This window comes from Polyodon spathula, chromosome 11 (genome assembly GCF_017654505.1).
Source record: "Polyodon spathula isolate WHYD16114869_AA chromosome 11, ASM1765450v1, whole genome shotgun sequence".
Classification (NCBI taxonomy): Eukaryota; Metazoa; Chordata; class Actinopteri; order Acipenseriformes; family Polyodontidae; genus Polyodon; species Polyodon spathula.
The window spans coordinates 26,431,394-26,454,597 of NC_054544.1; the positions used below are offsets into that span (position 1 = coordinate 26,431,394).

The window sequence follows — 23,204 nt, forward strand, 5'->3', positions numbered from 1 at the left end:
CAAAAGCAAAGTCTGTGGGGAATAATAGCCATTTTCTATACTTTTGATAAGCAATTAGAAAATAACACTTACTACCCAGGAACAAAAATTGTGTTACATAGTGTAATATGTCTAACTTGGTACATTAGAAAGTCTTTCACCCATTCCTCGCTATGACGTGAGTACCACGGGAAGATGTAAAAACTAAAATGGCTCAAACGATTATGCAAAGTTACATTGAATCCTGAAGAAAGTAGAAGAAACAGTATTCCTCACTGTCAGTTTTTTTTTGTTTTAACCACCAAACAATGCTGTGTCTGTAGCCACTTGACCAAACTGCTTCCCAGTTCATCTACAACAACCAGTACTGTGTTTGGTCCCCCAGTTCCTTCATGCCTTTATCTTTGCTTTACACATATTTGGGCCACAAGCCTCACAGTTCCCATGTCAATTACTTTGTGTTTTGTTCCAGTTCTTAACTAGGCCCTCTTCTGAAACAATGTACACAGCCTCTTCAATAGGATTCAGTTTTTATTCTCTTGGAAAGCTTCATATTTATTTGTAAGGTATGGCGTATGTATATACATTCATAAATGCAAACATGCTAACACATGAACAGGAATTAAATACCACAAATGCAAAGAATGTGTAACAAAATAAGATTATAAGTTCCCATTAATAAAATATTAAAAGCAATAACATTTTTTTTTTTTTTAATAAGGAAAAGTATAAAAAATATAATACTAATACAAGCAGCAAAAACTGTACACTTAACCCTAACCCTAACCCTTAAAAAACAGGATAGGTAAAGAAGAACTGGAAGAATTTGGGGATTCTTCTGTATGTTTAAGCTATATGCAAACAACCATTGAGTAATTTCTTAACAAAATAATATTCACAATGTCTTGGGTTAAAAAGCTACTAATTGTTTACTGCAACACAAAAGTAGTTAACAGAGATAGTCAGCCCTTTTATGTCAAATTTTTTGTCTATATTATATATATGGAATTTGCATTTACACATTTTGCTTAATTATTTTTAACAGTAATTTATAGTAAGGTTTGTTTTTCCTTTGTTTGCTCTTGTGGTGAGAAGCACAGGATCTTGCATGCAGTTTCTGGTGACAAGTTCTGCCTACAGATTGAAATGCGGTCAAACAATTGGATTTCAAATCCAGATTCCCCCAAACGTCTGTGTGGTAATCCAGTACTGTTAACCCTGGTAAGAGAAACACTACTTGAAGTGTGATGCAAGGAATGAGATAAAAGCAGTGCTTCTGGGCTGTTGTTTTTGGTGGAGATAATACAGCATGCCTTTTAATATTTTCAGGAAATCTTTGAGCCCCAACCCATATGTATTAATAGTGGCCACTCATTCACTCTGTCATGCTCTGCTGGGGAAGGTACTCATGCTGTTGGGGCTTCATTCCTGACATGTGTAGAGGGGCTTGTCCCACATTATGCAAGGTCGGTGATCCTTATGTGCACAAAGAGTGAGGCGGGAGATATACTGGTGCCATCCTTTGAAAGCAGATGGATGTGGCGATATCCTGCAAAGACAAACATTGTGAGATAGGCCACGTTTGCACTTTCAGTCCAGGTCTTTCTACCATAATTAAGTTGAACCAACTAAATCTCTTACCAGGTTAAAAAGCACTTATTCATTTAATTACGCCCTTTAAACCTGGAGTGGAACTACATATGATACAGACTAGAGTAGAATATTCCAGAATGTTGAACAGTAAGCAGAAGTTTCATTTGTGAATACATGAACTAGAGGGCAACATAATACACATGGTCCTATATGTAAGCATTTTCCAGTACCAATTGAAAAGCTCTCTCAAACCACAGCAGTTCTTGCATTCTTTGTTTTCCTTTTTTAAAGAGTTCTGCTCTTTGTTTTTATTACAACTGAATAGGCTTTAAATAGGTCTACTCATAAGAAATGTTATGAACGACAGGCCATTCAGACCAGCAGTGCTCATTCAGTTACTAGTAGATGATTGAACTACGCCTGACCAGAATCTGTTGTAGACATGAAAAGGGTCAAATAAATCGCTTTGAATTCATGTTGCACCAGCAAGCTGCTTACCTTGCTGAATGCTCATAAAAGGAAGAGTGTACTGCCCCACAAAGTCATTCTTTGAGGTCTTATCATAATCCTCCACGACAAAGCGCACTAGAGCCAGCTCAGGGACATGTACAGTAAACTGGAGGGTCTCATACCACACAGGGTTAAATCCTGTAGAGAGAAACATGAGAAGATGCTTTATAAACAGGGGTTCTGTTTTGGGGGGGGGGGGGGGGGGGGCTTTTGCTTGTTATATTCTGTCTGAAATTATGGTTTTTGGTTACTTACCAAAATGCTTGGGTGTTTTTTTCTGTCACAATAGTAGTAACTCGACAGTACTTGCACACTTAGTTGTACCTTCTTTCCTTAGCTGTTCCACAACAAAATACTTCTGGTTGGGCACATTCTTCTGGGGTTTTTGTCTGTAAGCATTTTTTTTACATTTCCTCACAGTTTTCAATTGTGTTTTCAATTCTCACTATCCAACTGTAATATAGCTTTAAGTCCTGCAAGCAAGCTTTCTACTGTAATTGAAATCTCGCAAGCGGAGTCTGTAGAATTTGCTGCCGCTCAGTACTTTGGGTGGGTTTAAAGTATTCAGAACGAATCGGTGATAGGTGCGAGTCAGGAAGGAGGTCATGAATTGAGTAACCATTTCCATCTTTTTCTGTGTTTATTTGCTGTATACCAATTTTATCGGGTGTTTTATCGGTTAAAACCGAAACTCAGAAGCCCTATTTACAATGCATGACACCGCTGTTGGTTTATCTAACACCTCTAGAGCTTCCCATTTACAGCATAAAAAACTGGAAAAGAGGGAAATGTGTCTTTAGGTTTTGATCTGTAATCTAGGAACATGTGCTCCTGCCCTAGGGGTGGAAATCGGCTGTGTTGTTCAGGACGACCCTCAAGTGCTTCTCTGGTTTTCCTATTCCACTCCTATTGTAAGGGAACGCTCTCACCATTGTTGTCGATGTACTTAGTCTCCTGTTTGGCCTGGTCCATTGGTACGCCATGGATCTCCACTCTCACTAATGGGTCAACAATGGAGCCCTCCTTAATGTTCACTTTGGGAAGCTGCTGTCCACTGATTACCTGTGAACCGGGCGGGAGGTGCAAGAGGATAGAACGTGTTATTAAAGTTAGTTCTAAGAAATAAAAACATACAATAATTTACAGACCTGAACTGCATTAATAACGTGGATACAGTACACCTTCTGTACTTCTGCGGGAAGCAATGCTGTAGTTATCCTCTTCCATTGTACTTGCTTTACTGCTTTTTTCTGTACCCCCAAAAATGGAATTATCCTGCAGCACATTATTTAAGGGTACCAGGCAAGGTCCTGAATTTGTTAATCTAGATTCCATTACTCCTGGAGAAATCCCAAATTAACAAAGATAAATGAAAGATGTTCAACTCAAGAAAAGGGACAAGTGGTAATGGTGCCAATAAGCTGTATTTTTAACTCCCAAGTTTGTTCACCTAAAAACTTCAACAACATTGACCTACTTATGACTTGGCTGTTATCTTGACATATGGAGGATCCAAATATGAAACATAGCATTTGGTAGGTATGTATGTTGACATCATAGTCGCACTCCTTTAAACTAAAGCACACTTGTAATCTCCAGGCCTCACAGATTGTGTATACACAGTTTATTCAATTGATCCAAACAATGGGATTTGCTATTGTTATTTAAATCAATAAAATATGAATCTCAAGTTTTTGTTCATATTTTTACAGACCTTGGACCCTTTGTTAATTATGTCAACCACTATTTAAATCATCTATTAAATGTGAATTGTATTACTTCCGAAGTAACAATAATAAAGGAACTTAAACAATATTTAATTCTGTAATGTTCCAGTAATCATGACAGCTCGATCAGGTTCACCCACTATAGTCCCAGAATGTCCCTCGTACCTGTATGGAGAGGCGAAGGGGCATGTGCCCTTTCAAGCCACGGGGTGTCTCTCATACCTGTATGGAGAGGTGGAGGGGCATGCACCCTTCCAAGCCCCAGGGAGTCTCTCGTACCTGTATGGAGAGGCGGAGGGGCATGTACCCTTCCAAGCCACGGGGGTTTTCCGGGTCAAACCTCTCCCAGCCCCTCAGGAATTTGGGTTTCAGGACGTATCCACAGCGGCAATTCTGGCTGAAGAGGCCATCGTTAAGATCCATCTCCATACCCGCTGTCTGGAAGTTTAGAGCAACTGGAATATGAACACAGAGACCAGGGTGACTAAGATGAACAATTTAGCAACATGTCTGATAAGAGACCAAGGTGGTTACTAATATACACTGATTATTTATTTATCTATCTGTCTAAATACATGGATGAAGGCTACATCTAAAGCCATTCTAAAAAATAAAAAAGGCATAATAACACAGTAGTGATGTCAAAAAGTGATAATTCTTCTGGAGTAAAATATACTTGAACTTTGGCGGGCCAAGTTTGAAATAAAGATTTAAATAACTTATTTCATGCTTTGACCGAGTCCGAATCACACCCTCTGCTCTGTTCTTTCATTCCTGTTCTGACAGACAGGCAGACCTTTGGAAGAAGGAATTAGCATGAGAAATCCCACTGACTCTTGCGTATAAAAAGGATAGTATTATTGTAGCGGTGGCTGAAAAACTAGCTGCGTTACTGTGTGTAGAGACTGCGCCTTTAATGATCCTCCCGACTCCAGCCGGCAGGGAAGTCTAGAAGCCACAGCTTAAGAGTCGGGTAACTAAATAAACCAGGAGTTGAGAAAGACAGTTTGCTATATTTAAAAAGGATTTAAACTAAAACGTTCAAGGACCTCATGGACTGTTGTGACTGGAAATTAACTGTGTTCTACACTGGAAGAAGCCTAAATCTGGACTTAGTGAAATTACAGAGACTGAACTGATTTTGTTTAAAAGTTATCTGGTTATTCGTAAATGTTTTGTGGTGGTGTGTAAAGTATAGGTTATGTAGACTGATTCTAATAAGCAGTGTCTTTTTGTTTGGTTTTATTTTAGAATTATTAAAAGGGCAGTTCTGCTGTAAAGTTTTAAATAAAATTAAGAAATAATTATCAGGGGCAGCTGCAAGTTGGAGACAGTCTAAACAAGTGAAACTGAATGTAATTGCTCTTCCAGTGATAAGACTTACTGTGGATATCAGTGCATAGGTTAGTGGGATTTTATGGGGTTAATGTCTCTTTGAATGTAATTAAGTGTAAACCTGTGACTCCCAGTTTCTGTGCTGAACCAAAACACACACAGACAAATAAATTGTTTATTTGCTGTTAACTCCTCGACTTTTTGTATGAAGTAAGCCTCTTAATAATCAAAGTAGCAGGGTTAACTTTAATAAATAGAATAAAACACTTGATGTCATATTATAGGTTTAATGGTAAATAGAGAATATTGGCACAGTCAGAGCGTAATAACCAATAATAATAAGGAGTTGTAATTGAACTGTCCAATCAGATGATGGATGCAGTTGCTGAGTGGAACATGAATGATTAGCTGATTCACATTTGACAGTGTTTATGACAAGCGATCTGAGAGTTGGAGAGTGTACTCAACTGAGTGGAAGTTAAGTACATAATACGTTATCTATTTTAATAAATTGTTTAAAATAAATTAGTCATATCTCATGACATATTTAATATAGTCATGTCGTCAGTAAAAATAATTTTTTTAATGTATGCCTATTTTCTGAAACCGGACTGTGCAGTTTTTATGAATGAGGGAGGCGGGTCAAACAAGCTCTTTAATTGTAGCTAGAAAACACAATGAAACATTTTTGTGATTCATTTAGACCGTGACCGGGCAAACCTTGAATTGCCCAGTTTCTGGGTTTGCCCATATATATATATATATATATATATATATATATATATATATATATATATATATATATATATATATATAATATATACAACATACACACACACACACACACACACAGAGAGCGAGAGAGTATGCAATACTAAGAAAATGTGCTTCCTCATCAATTAGACTCCGTTCACACTACTGGGCTGACCCAGGGTCTCTGCATATTTAGGTCTGCAACCCCATTCACATTTACGGTTTAAGGCATGTTCACAATGTGACTGAAAAAAGGCCTAAAATGTGGTGAATTGTTTTCTTTTTCTTTTTTTTTTTTTAATGGAACAGTAGCCTCCACTCAGAATGGAAGACCTACCAGGATATTCAGTAAACCTTCATTTGTAGCAAATGTTTCTTATTAATATTAATCGAACAGTAGCAATTTTATAGTATATATTTGAAAAAAACAAAAAAAACAAACAAAAAAAAAAAAAGCATATTACTGACTATTTTGATGTAATGTTATGGTGTGTAATGGGGTGAAGGTCTAAGCTTACCCCCCCACCCGCCACAATCGCATTATTCTCTCAAGAACACAAAGGTATTTAGAACATGGGAAACAGCAACTTGCTAGTGTTAACATGTATAAATATTTATTTTTGTAACGGATACTTTACTCAGATTGCAACTGACTAACAGGTTGTACATACAGTACAGGACTGACCACCTAATACTACTGCTCACCCTTATGGAAAATAATAATTAACTAACTATTCAATAACCGGTTACACCCGGAATCATTTTATACAAAATAAACTTTCATTCCATTTAAAATAAATATTCATGTAATTTAAATTGCACATTTCTTCTGTTATACTGTATTTACCTAACCTGCATGAATACTGTCTTTGTTTACAAACACGATCGTTACACAATGTAAAGGCTGGCCCTGGTCCCAGATTGCAGGCCCCTAAATCTTAACCCTAAATCTAGGCCCAACCTGGGCTACCTTTTCTTTTTTGGTGTGTTCACATGAGAAAAGGTGGCCCTGAGGCAGCCTTAAATCGCAAGTGCGAATGGGGTCATTCATGTCTTGGAACGAGAGCGTGCTCATCATGTTGAGCAGCTGCAGAGTGTACATAAAACTTGACTTTTTAATTTTCTTTGATAGACTAACCTTTTCCAGACTTAATCAGAGATTCTATTATTGCCTGTGTTCATGTGGGTCAATCAAATCATGATTCAGGTTTTGTTAAGCCCTACTTCAGTCAGTCTGTGTGGATGGAAACAATCTCCCGGTCCTCTCGTCTCACAGTTCTTACCTATTTGGCAGCCCACATTCCACATATCCTGGGGATTATAGTTGGAGGAATCTGTCCGCATGCCGCTGGGGTACACTCGGGTCAGCTGCCTGGTGTTATGTTGCACAAACTCGGCTCCTGTGGGACCAACAACCATAGCTTTCTTATATTTGTAATTAGTTGTCAAAGAAATGGTCAAGAAAGAAACATATACAATTCTTTGACAAATGTTTTGACTGAGTTTTTCAGAATGTTTTCCATGTTCAAATGGTTCTGTATTCACATTCTTAGATCCTAGGGCCTGACACAGTCTCCTATCCCAAATCTCTTTAATGATCCCAGGAATGAGATAGTGTTTGTTAATGCATGCACTGGACATGGAGTGGAATAAGGAAAGGAAAGGTGTGTGCTATTGATAGTTACTTAAATAGGAAGTATTTTTAGGTCTAACAACCAACAACCAGCACATGGTAATTCCTCAGAATGAGACCATTAGGAGATGTTTATACTTTATCATCTGCAGGGAGACCACACAAACCCCTGTGATATGACAATGTGAACCAAAACTAATTTCAACACTGAGGACAAAGACATTTCTTGTCTCATATGAGGAACTCTACACACACAGTGTTGCTTGGTCAGGAAAACAACTCGATCTCTTTCCCAGAGATTTATTTATTTCACAGAAACAGTGTACAATTTTTTACGTTTACGACTTGTCATAAGATGCGCTGCACCCAGATTTAGCTATGAGCTCATTTTCATTGGCAGTTCCTGGGCAGGTGTATAGAAAGGAAGAAAATAAATAAACCAGGTGCAGCTGGTTAACAGTGTTTGTTTGCTCGCCAGTGTCTTATTAATGAATTGCGCTTCCCTCCTTCTGGGTGAAGTGCGTTTCATTTCCCCCCTCTCATGTGACACTGGCACATCAACAATGAAGTTCATCCCATCTGTTTAATGGGCTGAAGCCAGGCTGTGCTCTCTCAGAAATGGGAGCACCCAAACCCGCTGTGCACATGTTCAGTAGCATCCAACTGTGTCAGCCAGGACCTGCTATGACAGGCAGAAAAATGTATGGATAGAGTGCAATCATTTAACGAACATGGTGCTCAGCTATCAGCACGCATGTGCCGAAGCCAATAAAGGCTATAAATACAAGCAGCACAACTTCAGCTCTTCTCAGTCTTGCATAGTGTGTTACTTTTTGTGGAAAGAGAGAACATTTAAGCTGTTTAAATATTAAAGTCTAATTATCTTTGTCTAACTTCGTCTAACTTTAAATTAATGTTGTTTGTATTATTTATTCAACTTCATTCTTTTCACAGTTTTAATTTGCTTTTATTTTTTGCCGTCTGAACCTTTTTCTCCTGAGGCTGCTGTGTTTGGTAATTTTTCTTAATTTATTTATTTTTTTAATTAATTTACCGACCACTACTGCCTGTTTGTGGTAATCAGTTATTAAATATACCGTACAGTATATTTGTGTTATATATATAGTACTGTGCAAAAGTTTTAGGCAGGTGTGAAAAAATGCTGTAAAGTAAGAATGCTTTCAAAAATAGACATGTTAATAGTTTATATTTATCAATTAACAAAATGCAAAGTGAGTGAACAGAAGAAAAATCTACATCAAATCAATATTTGGTGTGACCACCCTTTGCCTTCAAAACAGCATCAATTCTTGTTTTACTCTGAAAAAAAAAATTTAAACAGTGCATGTAAAATAAAACAGCGGGTTAGAAAATAAATTGTGAGTGTGAATAATAAAATAAACTCCTCCATGGGGTTAGGCCTTGCTGCAACCCTGCTGTTGAGGAGACCCTGCCAGCCACACAGGCCTGTCCACGTTGTAAACAAACTGTGTACTCTCTCCCTTTACTAGGTGCCTAGTTACCCTCTGCCTGTAGACGGTGCTCCACTCCGCTGTAGGCTACGTGCTGCCCCTATCGTGTGACCAGGCTAGACACCCCTGTCCTGTTAGTGCACTGTATTTACTCTTTCTCTGTGTAACAGCATACATCGCTTTGTGATTGCAGTCTGCTTAAAATCTTACAGCGCTCACTGTTTTGTGTTTTCCTCTGCTACTGCAGTTTAAAAAAAGAGACGCGTGATCCTCCACAGGACCCCGGCTCTGCCGTGCCCAGCTGTGGAGTTGACTCTGCTGGACTGCCTCAGCCGCCCTCTCAGTGTGCTTAAAAATTTCAGTTCACCCACGTTGCTGTGGTGTCTGGGGTACTCCCCTCGCTGCTGTTGCGTGCATGTATGTGTGCTGAAGTCAGTGGCTGCTTAATCCAGGTGCATTCAGCTTAGCTCACTTCTCTGTTTTATTCAGACTAGTATTGTTTATGTTCTTATTATTGCTGATATTTGGCATTATTGCTTGTTTTTGTTGATTTTCTTAACTTATTAGACTGAATGCATGTTTAATATATTCAATCGTTTTAAATAGATTCATCCACACTACCCGCATATAGAGACTGAAATACCTTGCTGAAATCCTTTGATCACCATGACGGTGAACCGGGATAAGAGTCAAAGTAAGAAGCCAAAACCGCCGATGGTCGGATGTGTTGCCAGAGTCGGCTTTGTGTGCATGGAAGTAAAGATTAGTTCAGGAATAGTAGATCCCCATGAAGTACAGCGAGGTGTGAAAGAGGGACATCCAAGTATTAGGGAGCAGCGCACGTCGTTTTCACAGAATCTTTTATAGTTTTTGTACAGTGTTTGTTTTTTTGCTTTATGTACATTCCCCTGTATGTCTTCAGTGCGTAGTCTCATAGTGTATTACTTCACTATGTATTAAATAAATACCTCCATCTCGATCTCCTGCCTGTCACACAACAGGGAATGCACACACACACACACACACACACAAACACACATGTCACATTTACTTTTACTAATGAAGGGTTAACTGTGGCTTCCTCTAAGCCACCACCCTCTTGTCTTATTCTGTGTGTGGAGTTCATCATACCAGGTAAGAATACAACGATTACTTGCAATATGGTTTCTTTGTGGTACAATGAACTCTAAACCATATATAACTTAACCCTCTTTCTATATTCCCTTTTTTTCAAAATTTAGACAATGATATTGGAAATTACGTCTTGTTTATGGAGGAGCGGCACTAACGTCGGCACCAAAAGAATCATATCACTGTGATCGGGTAGGAGATTGATTAGTTTTCCTGACTCAAGCAACATGGAAACCAGAAGTTTGCTTTGTGTGGAATTCATCGTTGTACAAAGAAACCATATTACAAGTAATCATAGTGCTCTTATAGCATTACTACACTTCTAAAAGTTTACCATGATATTTGTGTGGTTTTCTCATGTTTTCCCCATGCTTGTACTATGCATTTAGCATATTTGACTTCCTTTCCTGTTTGTGCACTTCTGCCCAACAGTATGTGTGTGTAATCTCTAGATTATGTGAATAAGTTTCCCATCCAGGCAGGGACTCACCTGACTCCTTTATAAGCTTGCGTGCCTTGGACTCTGTGAAGGAGGAGATCTCATAGAGCTTGGAGCGGGTGCGAGCATGCTTGAAGCTGCTGAAATGCACACTCTTACAATAAACCACACAGTCAGAAAGCTCTTTGGATAGCTGCTGACTTGGCTTCTACATAGGGAGGTAAAGAGATAAATTAGAAATAATACAAGGTCCAAATAATTATCCACGAGAAAGGAAGCCATATGATTTGTGATGGTTTCCCCAATAATCTGAACTAAGAATGTTCATACCAAGGTCATAACTATGCAAGTGTGACATACCCATGAATCCTATACCACTGATCAATAAAGGATATTACTCACTCAGTACTGGCTGTAGAGCCCAAGAACACTGAGACTGATGAATTCTCTGGCAAGTCATGAGCTGCAGGCATCTATCCAGACTAATTAGTGATACAAACAGCTTTGTGAAGACACCTGCCTTTTTAGTAACTAAATCCCCACCAGCCCCAAAGAACTCCAGTCTACCACCTGTAGGCAAGCCAAGGACACTTACGTCAGTTGCCTGTAGCTAAACACCTCTACTGATAATAACCAAGTCATAGAAATGTCTCTAGTCTTATTTGCAACTACTGGCTTGTGTAATGACAATAGTGTGAAAGCAAGTGCATTAGCTGTACACTGCTGACAGTCAGCAGTGATGTGATACTGCAATGGTAAATATAGTGAAAATCATTAATATTGGTTGGCTATTTCTTTAAAAAATTGGGCCGCTGCCAATGATCTGGCTCTACAGTTAGCAGCAAATATGTAAAAGCAATAGGATTAGTTATCCCTTACAGAAATGACTCCTCTACTAACTCCAGTAATAATATGGTAAAACCAATTATCATATTAGGTGTTTACTTGGTTTTCTCCCCAATTTGAAATGCTACATTTGAATATCACCACTAAGGCTTTTTTTTTTTTTTTTTAAACTGGCAATCTTAAGTAGCAGATGTTGCTAAGCTATTGAACCCTGGAAGATAGAGTTCAGCATGGCTATTCACTGTAAAGTTACACAGCCTCCCAAACCTTGGGAGCCCTAAAATCAATGGAGCCAAGCAACTGCTCCACCAATATTCAAACAAGCATGCTCCTGATCGCATTACTAATCCTGAACTTCAAGCAGCAGTGTCTTTACTAGGTGAGGCTTTAGGGAGTGCCTCAAGACCTGTGGTTTTCATTCCAACTGAGCTCTCAATTAGTTAACTAGAACCTTAACTGGACTGATAATTTGCTCCTTTTAATTGTTTTCAGCTCTTAAACAGTTGTAGATTTAATGTTAGCTATAACATTTAATAAGTAACTTGAACTCTGCAACTGTTTAGGAGTTGAAAACAATTAAAAAGGTCTAATTAAGCAAGTTATCAGCAAGTTAGTTAGTTCAATTAAGGGTCTAGTATTCCAGAAAGCAATGTAATAAAAAGGGCTCTTTCAGCCAATAAAAATGCTCACAAATATTCATAAACATATTATTTTTGCCATAATTATCATCGTGTACAGCACAATTTCGGATGTAAATAAATACAATATATAGAACATGTAATTAGACTTTAATTTAATTAACCTTTATAAGTAAATCTATCACACTCTATGGTAATTGGCTGCCTTTTGACAAAATCAGGTGCTTTACCATATGACTGCCCAAAAAATGAATCTATACTGTACGATACACAGAAACAGAACCATAGAATGCAGATGTGTAACAAATGTGAAGTCCCCTTATGGGGACGCTAATAAAATGAGTGTGTCAGCAGTGGCCCCCAGATACAGTACTATTGGAGCTACACAGGTAGATGGTTTTCCTCACCTTGGCTTTCCTGCGTGTGCTGTCATCATCGATGTCAGCAGCCTCATCCTCATCGCTCACCTCCCCGAAGTGCTCTTCCCCTGGTCCGGTCACACACTCCTCCAAGCTGCCTATCTTCTTCCCCTTCACCAAGACCTTGCCCTTTAGCTCCTGAGCAACAGAAAGATGAGGGCAGGGGTAGGGCTTTATATTTGTAATGTAATGTCTATTATGTCCAGTAGGTGGGTATTAAAATATGTTACAGATGGTAATGTAATATCCTGACCAGTTAGGGAATGCAGACTGTATTAAATTCTGTTATAGATGGTAATGTAATATCCTGACCACTTAGGGAATGCAGACTGTATTAAATTGTGTTATAGATAGTCATTTAGCAGATGCTTTTATCCAAAGTCACTTACAGAGACTTGGGTGTGAATTATGCCTCACAACTGCTGCTGCAGAGTCACTTACAATAGGACCTCAGGTTTTATGTCTCATCTGAAGGATGAAGCACAAGAAGGTTAAATGATCTATTCAGGGTCACACACAGTGAGTCAGTGGCTGGGATTGAACCCGGAACCTCTTGGTAAGCCCCTTTCTTTAACCACTGGACCACCAAGTCATAAAATGTTATAGCTAACTTGAAAACTGAAACTGTTTAAGAGATGAAAACAATTAAAAAGGTCTAATTAAGCAAATTATTGGTTTATTAAGATGTCTAGTTAAGTAATTGAGAGCTCGGTTGGAATGAAAACCAGCAGACACAGGGGGTCCCCAAGACCAGGGTTCGAAAACCACTACTCTAAATCACTGCAGAAAAAAAAACATAACAAGGGCTCTGGGTTTTCTGTTCCATATCACATTGTAAACTTATTAATAATAGTATTAAACTATCACTATTGGGAATTGTAGATCTTAAATGAATACACGTGATTTCATGTTTTGTATTCATTATCTGTTGTACTGGATTACAGCAGTGTTTGACTTTGCTCTCCCTCTTTTTTTGTACCAGTCATTTTGCTTGTATCCAACCAGTTCCAGATTCTTCCTGTTGGTCCTTTTTAGTGTTTATTCCAGTTTGATTGGAAAATGAATGGTTCTACTACCCACAGATGAGCTGACCAGCGGAAGAGTCGTGATCTGTTAACGATTGCTGTATGTGGTGAGAACAGAGCAAGTTTGTGTAGTTGAGAGAGTACACGGTTAAACTGACTGTTGTAATGTATTGGAGCTCTGTTTCCCCCCGCATTGGGCCACTATTTATTATTTATGGGTTAATTGATTTTTATCACGTACCTATTTTAGGGACTTGAAACCGGTAAATTGTAGTTGTCATTGTATTAATTGTGTTTTGTTTGTGGATTTTAAAACATATGTTCTGTCATAGTTATTCTTTAGGGTGCTGTCATTATCATATATAGTCTGTTTGTAAATTGTGAACTTGTTCATTAATCTATCTCAACCATTTTGCCCTGTATTTGCTAATATTTTGTTTTTTTGCAAATTTTGTTTTATATATTGTGTTATATGGGATTTCTTTGATTGTTTTGATTTGTTGAATAGTTTTATTTTTTTACTTTGTTCTACACTATTGTGATAATATTGGGAAAGTGTGTAATTGGGCATTACTTTTACTTTTTATTGTGTTAGGTGAAGTATTGGTTAGAACCTATTGCTGACATCGTCTCCTCTTCCCCACCCGGTCTTTTTTAAAAATGGTATATTTTTCTTATTAAAGATATCATTGATTTGAACTATTCTTTTCTGCATATTTGTCCAATCAAAAGGAGCCTGGCCCTGGGTATTACAACATTATGGATCGTTATTGCTGTGTTACCTGTTTGACAATATGGGCAATAATCCTTTACACTATCAGTGCACTAGAGCAGGCATTTTGAAAAGAGCTTTGAAACAGACTTTTAAAGTTGTAAGTGTAAAAAGTTGTCAACAATGAAAAGAGAAATTACAGGTGTGTTATTTAAACAGTTGTACACGTGCACTGCTATATTTTTTGGAACCCCGCTCCTTAAGCAATGCTTTTGCTGAAGAGATGGATAAATGCAGCATGCTACTGCCCAAACGAAAATAAATGAAAAAACTGTTCTTCCAGTAGTTCAGAATAAACCGTGGCAAAATTGTACTGTCAGTCAAAGCACACATCATCAAATCAGAGCTAAATAGTGTGCCTAAGTAGGCGGGAATCAGCGTGAAAGTTTACATAATAGGCCAGTGAGCTGCACTATTTATAAAAGAAAAAATAAATAAATAAATAAATAAATAAATACATTTTAGGAGGGGACGTGTGCATGTCTTTCACACCTGCCTTTCATAAAGATTATAACACACTAAGCTATATAATTCTAAGTACTTCTGAAAAAAAATCACAAATATAATAAATATTTCTGAAAAAAAAATTCACATAGACCTACAAGTCAGCTTTAATTCTCTGTGCAAACGCCTATAATATCACAACTCAGTTTTCCAATGGAATAAACTTGCCTGGTTAAAAAAAAAAACAATGCTTGATGAAACTGATGGTAAGCTGTGAACTTTTTCACAGTCATCATAATACAGTATAACTTTATAAATAAGTTATTGCAAAATAGTACCATTGTTACCGTGCTTGGTGCTGAAATATCTAAACGTAATTCTGCACTTTGTTAAGGACATGTTGTATTCACTTTGACACAACGCACTTGTTGTGACAAGACCTTAACAATTACAATTCAGGACTACTGGTGAGTTCACTGACTCGTATGTTATGTATTTTATCTAGTTTAACTATTGTATGAAATTCATTTTGCTGGTTACACAGAATAGCATTGATTCACACCACCCCTCCATTAAAAAAGTATGAAACATAGCTTACTGAATCAGATGGCACATAAACTGTGGGTTTCCTTATCTACATTTTTTCAGGAAATATGGAAAATATGTGCATGTATTTTGCAAATATTTTTTGTAATAATAGTACTTTTCATGAGAAATGTGAGGATATGATCCTTGTCCTTGTAACGCTTATCAATTAGAATGCTTCCTGAAATTGAAAATTAAAATGCGCTTTTGTTTTTTTTTTTTGTTTTGTTTTGTTTTGTTTTTCATTAACAGTTACAAAATTGAAGCATTTAAATTTTGGTGAAATCACCATAGCATTTTCAGACAGGCATAATATAATGCACAAAACACAGTTTTATCCATTCTGCAAGTTAAAGGTAGGCCAGTCCGCTGCCAGGAATGTTAAGCTTGTATTTGCTACGAGGGGCTGAGTGACCTGGAAGCAGAGTCGGAGTGTTGCTGCCAGGGATGTTAGTGCTCATGTTTTGGTTACATTAACTGACTTATAAATATACATACATTTACTCGATGTGACTTGGATTAAAATACAAAACATCACTTTTAAAAAAATCTATTTAAATCCAGTAGTGGTAATGTTTAATTTAATTAAATAACTCCTTAAACATTCTTAGAATTCAAACAGGTGTTGTAAAGTGGAAGATGGTCACGGGGAGTACCGCACTGAGTTCCACATTAGAGTGAGGATATTGAAGGACCCTGTACAAAGGCTTCACACCAGGATATGCGGGAAATGGACATGGGGGGGGGGGGGTTTGAGGGGTGTCTATGGGGAAATGGAACACCCTGGCTTCTGTCCTATGGGCTGTGCTCTGTTTTCATGTGACATAGCGTCCCCATGAAATACTGTGAATTTAGGACACTATTTTTCATGACACCAGGACACAGTCCATCTTAATGTCTGCCTTTTTTATTTTCAATGAGGATGTTTTTTGTTATTATTTTGAAATGTATATAAAATGTTCAGTAAAGTTTTCCTCTTTAAACGCTGTTAAATTTCTTAGTAGAATGTTTTAAACTGCTACAAATTTGTGCTTAACAACTTGACCTTCCAGTCCTTATCAACAAACTGAAATACTGTTAAATAATAAAGTAGCTTGCCATGAATCAAAGGAATAAATTGCATAAATTAATGAAAAGATCTGTTTCCGGAGCTGCTGGTCTAGTGCATTGATGGAAGAGTCCTCAGGATCCTATTCTACGAAGGATCAATACATTGTTATTATGTAATATTGTTTGCATCCACATACAGTGCCTATAGAAAGTCTACACCCCCTTGAACTTTTTCACATTTTGTTTTGTCAGTACCTCAGTGTTTTGTGCATTTGAATAAGGATTTTTTCCACTTCTTTACATACCATGCTCCACACTATTAAGGGGAAAAAAGTTATATTTTTGTCTTTTTTTTGTCCTGTGGTAGCTTTTAATTTCTTTTTCTTTGCATACCATTACTTTGTATAGGACGTGGAATACGTGATCGTAAACTTGTAACACTAGTATAGTACTCTTACAAATAAACTTGTTATGATTTTGAATGTGCAGTTCTTTAAAACGGTTTATGTTTCCATCAAGAAAACAAAAGCATTTCTAGTGAAGTTGCAAAGTTTCGCACAAAAATATACGAGAATCTTACCGTAGAAAAACAGGTTTTCTTTAAACTGGATTCTAGTGAACAAACAGCTCTACATAATTATGTCACAAACTTTAAAAAATGGTTATCGCACAAATATTTTCTTGATCCAAACAAAAAAAAGTTTGATGCATTTTGTGACAGAGACAGAATGATTCTTGGTAATAAATCTCCCTCCCAACCTGTGAGGGCGCTGTGTAAAGGGAACAGAGTGGTCAGAAAATTAATTCCCAGGGTAGGACGGAAGTCAATCATCTAGAAAGGGGGCAGGGCTACGATACACTAAATCATCGACCCAGAAGGGAAACAATGTGGCAGCCGTGGATTGGAGGAGCAGTTGCACTAGTTAACAAAGGGGTCATGATTGACAGTACAAAAGGGGGCGTCGTGAAGTCATGCTTTTCTTGTTAAGGTTAAAAGCTAAACCATAAGTAGATTTGTATTGTAATCGTGAGGTTTTTTTTTTGTTTGTCGGAGCCCAGCAAGAAGACTAGAATTCAGTCTGCAAATTTGGACATGGCGACAGGAACGAGAGGGGTGATAGACTAGTCAAATTTGCAGAGAACAAGACCTTATTCATTATGAACACCTTATTCCAGAAGCAACTCATCAGGAAATGTACATGGAGAGGACCCAATGGAGTGACAAGTGAAATTGACTACATAATCACCAACAAGAAGCACACCATACAAGATGTCTCAGTACTAAACAATTTTAACACAGGAAGTGAACACAGACTTGTAAGATGCAAAATACACCTAAACACAGCTCTGGACAGAGTGAAACTCATGATGACGAAATCCAACACAATCAACGTAGAAATGCTCCAGAAGCAAAGCCTGGTGTTTCAACTGAAGAACAGATTCAGCACTCTTCAAGAACTGCAAAACGATGAAGCAATCGACCTAAACAAAATCTATTTAGCAGAAACGAAAAACATCCTCGGAACACCCGAGTACAAAATGCGACCAGAAGATCACACAAGAGACAAAAGACCTCACGAAGAAAAGAAGGGAAATGGAACAAACAGCAGCTCTGAAGCCAAAGATTGAATAGAAAGTGCATTACTGAGGATATATGGTCTTTCAACTGTAGGTTGGTAGAAAATATCTATTGAAAACAACCAAAGCATGAAGAAAGTAAAACAAAGACTAATTGTCAAGAAAACCCAGATTGTAGCAATCAAACAAGAGCACGGAACCGCAAATTGATTTTGAAGAGAGTCGAAGACTTTTACAGAAAATGATATCAAGATGAAAAGAGCAATGTAGCAGATGACTAAGACGAGACGGAAAAAATGCAACCTGAGAAGAAGTTCCAGACATCCTACTAGAAGAAGTGAAACATGCTATCAAACATATGAAGACAGGAAAGGCGGCATAATGACTGTCATTGTGAAAGAAGGAGGTGAAGAACTGACAAAAATACTGTCACATAGTTTTACAGATTGTATTAAGCAAAACAAAGTTCCAAACGACTGGAACAAAGCATCAGTGATACTTTTACATAAGAAAGAAGATAAAGAAGACCTCAAGAACTACACACCTATTAGCTTACTTCCTATAATCCACAACATTTTTACCAAGATACTTACCAACAGACTTCAAGATAAATTTGACTTGGCACAATCAAAGGAGCAAGCAGGATTCAGGAGTTTACACAGAACATTTACTGTAAAACAGCTTTCAGGAAAAGTCCAACTGAAGAATGATAAAGGGGTCATTACAAATCTTTACCAACACAATGAAAAGTTCAACTAAGCAATAATGCCCAGGTATCGGAATAATTAATGAGTGGGTCGACTTGACCTGCTTCCAAAGCATGCACATGTATATCAGAATAAAAGTATGTGCAAAGTTTAAATTCTGGCAACAAGTTTCCAAGATATATCCTGCAATAGCTCACCCTATCAGGTATCAGAACTGTGAGAAATCACCACGAGCTGCATTCAAAGCATGTGGAATAAATTGCTGCATTAAGCCAATGCAAAGATTAATTAAATTGGGGCAAGCAGTTCACAAAATATAACCTTCAATAGCTCAACCAATCAGATGTTAGTAACATAAGACAATATGTTGGCATGAGCTACACTCACACAATATATGGAATAATGTCTTGTAACAAGTGTCCAAAGTTTAATTCAGTTTGGGTAAATGGTTCTGCCTTCATTAACCCAGCTATTTAGATGCCATAACTCATGCAAAAGCAGGTCACAATTGCAAAGAGTTAGATACCCCTGTTAGAAGAAAAAAAAAAGTTGTTTTTGTAATGTTTACATGTTGCTGTGCTTTGTCTGGGTTTTTGTAACGTTTACATGTTGCTGTGCTTTGTCTGGGTTTTTGTAACGTTTACATGTTGCTGTGCTTTGTGTTTTTGTAATGTTTACATGTTGCTGTGCTTTGTCTGGATTTTTGTAATGTTTACATGTTGCTGTGCTTTGTGTTTTTGTAATGTTTACATGTTGCTGTGCTTTGTCTGGATTTTTGTAATGTTTACATGTTGCTGTGCTTTGTGTTTTTGTAATGTTTACATGTTGCTGTGCTTTGTATGGATTTTTGTAATGTTTACATGTTGCTGTGCTTTGTGTTTTTGTAATGTTTACATGTTGCTGTGCTTTGTCTGGATTTTTGTAATGTTTACATGTTGCTGTGCTTTGTGTTTTTGTAATGTCTACATGTTGCTATGCTTTGTCTGGGTTTTTGTAATGTTTACATGTTGCTATGCTTTGTGTTTTTTCCTTAAATTTCACATAAAGCCAAACTTGTGGAAGTTACTGATCAGGCTGCATTCCTTATTTGGGTATGCTATGTGGAGATTGTTGTTGTCTTGTACCCTTCCTGCATGTTGTAATCTTGTAATGATATATGTTATTAGCAGGGGGTGTGTGTGTGTGTGTGTGTGTGTGTGTGTGTGTGTGTGTGTGTGTGTCCAATGCAGGAATTGGGAGTATGTTTATCAGAAGGACCGAGGGCACCACAGCTGTAGTTGATTGTACTGTAGTAGAGATTCTCAATATATGCTTAGTATCGCACATCACATAGATATTAAAGGCTCAGTTTTGCAAATTGTTTTCATATCTGGGGATCACTGGGATTCCAAGAGCTAATATGATATTAGGGATTCCCTATGATAATGGTACACAGGAGACTTTGGCTAGCACTCTAGCTCACTGTACCCTTGAATTATATATGACATCATTATGTGCATCACAGGCAGCTCATATGGCAGCTGTGCTTCTCTTCCCCAGGTTGGCTAGAGGATAATGTTCTCTGAAGCAGAGTAAAAGTGAAATCCTCTCTGAATTAAACATGCCACAGCTGAGAGAGACATCGCTGAGAAAACAAATAACAGATCACACTTCTACTGTACAACATGCTCCACGAAAAACCACAGAGGCCTAATCATTGACAACTCTCTATTGACAGGCCAGGTATTACTGAATGAATATGGTATAGTGGGGCATCATTGCATAACATTTACATTGTAAGCTAGTATGGGGGGGGGTAAAGGAACTCTGCAGGTCCATGGTTGGTGTGGCAGGGTAGCGCGAGTGCAGCAGCTGTCAGGCAGCAATGCAGAGAATAGCAGCTTGAAAGCGCAAATGCACGTATTTATTACCCAACAATGAACATAAATAGGCAACAGAAATAAACAAGCTAAACAAAACAATTCTCAAACACTTACTTTACAAAACAAAAAGGACCTCACCACACACGAATACCTGTAGAGAAAGATTCTCCAAGGCTGCTCCCAGAATGGAACACACACACCCTCCAGAGGCCACACCCCAACCGTTTGCTGCTGCAGCTCGGAGAGTTATCATTCTCTCAGTGTCTTGCCTGAATGCACCGTTACAATAGTAAAAGATTGTTTTTTAATTAAAACTATTTTTTTCTTTCTTTACTATAGCCTACTTAGTACACAATTAACAGAAAACAGAACACACATAATAATCATTTTCAATTTTTCATAGAAAAATTTGATAGCGTGCTTATTGCAGTATTTTTAGATTTTCTTTTGTTGTAGCCTGTTTCCTTAAATTTTTGACATCCAGATTTGTGTTTCTTTTTATTTGGAGGTTCGGCAGGTTTTATTGTTAATGTTTAAAATCCTATAATTATAATAGGTGTTTAAAAATAGTCGTTATGATAATGAGGCTCTACAAAACGCTTGTCAAATGAAAGTCTTCATTGTTGGAAAGCAGATGTGCCAATTATAGAATGTCTTTAACTGGCACATTTGTATAATATTATTTCGAGATCAGCCAAGAGCTTTCAGCTTTACAAAGAACTGGGGAGGACAGAAGCCAATATGAGTGCGAAGAGTCAGGACTAAGGGAACAGGACGCAAGCATAAGAGAGAGAAGAAAAAAGGGGAAATCTGAAAAGTTTCACTGCGCTGCACACATATAGTTTAGCTTAATGAAAACTAAACATTTCTAGCTCTAAATGCTGCTTGAGTAGGATAGCTGGCACAGAAATAGTTATTCATATTTGCAATTTCATTTCTGTATGTGTGTGGGCCCCCCTCTGGCGTAGGGGCCCCGGAGCGGTTGCCTGGGTTGCCCGGGTGCTGACGCTGGTTCTGATTGAGCCAGTCAAGAGAGGTCATGTAACAGTAAGTACAGTTAATACATCAGTGTTATCACCTACAACACATCACATGCCTAACCCTATCACCTACAACACATCACATGCCTAACCCTATCACCTACAACACAGCACATGCCTAACCCTATCACCTACAACACAGCACATGCATAGAAAGCAGCCCTGGTAGCCCAGAACCTGGAAGGTGATGTGCCCCAGTGCATTGATCGGGTTAAAGAAAAAACAAGCCAAGATGTTTGGTCCACTGAAATATAGCAGCTGGCACTGCTGATTCCTGGTACACAGTGCTGGCAGGATTATTATTCTTACTCAGTAGACCCTGCGTTGCAGGCTGTGCTACAGGGAACTTAGCCTGGCTTTTCCCTGTCCTCTCTGTTTCCTGTCTCTATAAATTCCCTATTTTATAAGGAGGGTTTCTATTCTATTAAGTTGCTTATATTTTTTTAAAATAAAGTCTGCCATCTTGAATTATGAGACTTATGCAACTCGGACAAAGTGTGGCATATTTTATATACATCTATATCAAGTTTGAATGCAGCTATATTTTATATACATCTATATCAAGTTTGAATGCAGCTATATTTTCTTTAAATATATATAAAGTTTGAATACAGCTATATTTTATTTATATCTCTATCAAGTTTGAATGCAGCTATATTTTTATATATTCAAATTTTAAAAAGTTGGGCGACCCACTTCTTATTGCAAATGAAGTTCAGCCCAAATCTCACTTGATATAAAATGGCAAGAACATTTTATTTACATGGACTGAAGAAACAATTTCAGCAGAAATATATTTTCCTGTTTCTTTGTCTTTGACATAATGAATGTGTAATGAACATAAGTTAAGTATATGTAAGTGCTCTGTACCTGTGATGTGCTCGATACATAGAGAGGTGGTGTTTGTTACCTCAGGGGAAGGCAGTCTGCTTGGAATTTTCCCATCCACAGTGGTTTTCAGCAGCATGTCTCCCAGAATGCTGTTCAGGTGATGTGCCATCACTCTCTGCTGTTCCACACTGCAGTGGTTTTCAATGGACAGGATGACAGGGTACTCTGATACCTGCAGGGAGAAGGGAGGGGGTTAATTATTGAAACAGGAGCATTATCCCAGGAAAGACAATACCATCCATAGACCGGAGAGTCTCATTCAGGTATTATCGTATTGCAGACATACAGTACAATCACTCACACACGTGACAATATTCACAAATAGAGATCATTAACAGATAACAAAATGAAGATTAGCAACATGAAGAGGTTTCTAATGAACTTGCAATTGTATCCAATATTTTTGCTGGTTGACCCACATTTTCATCAGGTTATATTTCAATGCTAATACTAGACGCAAATGTTTCCATTGGCCATTTGCAGGTTTCTTTAATCTTTAAACAGTTTCTGGTATTTTAGGTTTGCATTGCTTAGCTCCGAGTCATTTTCCTCACAAAGGGCCTTGATTTGATTGAGATATAATTATTGAGCATACCAAGGTTTCGTGGCAGTCACTCCTGAAATTTACGACAGATGCAGATGTCTAAAAGACATAATTTCCATTATAAACACAATTATTTCACATGAATATATCTGAGACTGATTAGCAACTGCCTGACAGACAGTACAATATAGTTCACATCATTGCAATACTTACCATATTTACACTGACAGT

General features: G+C 37.8%; 1 protein-coding gene across 1 annotated transcript in view; it reads right to left on the reverse strand.

Moving 5' to 3' along the window:
• Positions 1-33: 33 nt before the first annotated feature.
• Positions 34-23,204, reverse strand: part of plcd4b (phospholipase C, delta 4b) — a 39,658-nt gene continuing 16,487 nt past the window's right edge. The window contains exons 9-16 of the mRNA XM_041264321.1: positions 22,449-22,601; positions 12,464-12,613; positions 10,624-10,780; positions 7,181-7,297; positions 4,089-4,264; positions 3,012-3,144; positions 2,071-2,220; positions 34-1,528 (exon numbers count right to left, since the gene is read on the reverse strand). Of these exons, the coding sequence (XP_041120255.1) occupies positions 1,437-1,528; positions 2,071-2,220; positions 3,012-3,144; positions 4,089-4,264; positions 7,181-7,297; positions 10,624-10,780; positions 12,464-12,613; positions 22,449-22,601 (1,128 nt within the window). The 3' untranslated portion in view covers positions 34-1,436. The remainder of the gene's footprint in view (positions 1,529-2,070; positions 2,221-3,011; positions 3,145-4,088; positions 4,265-7,180; positions 7,298-10,623; positions 10,781-12,463; positions 12,614-22,448; positions 22,602-23,204) is intronic.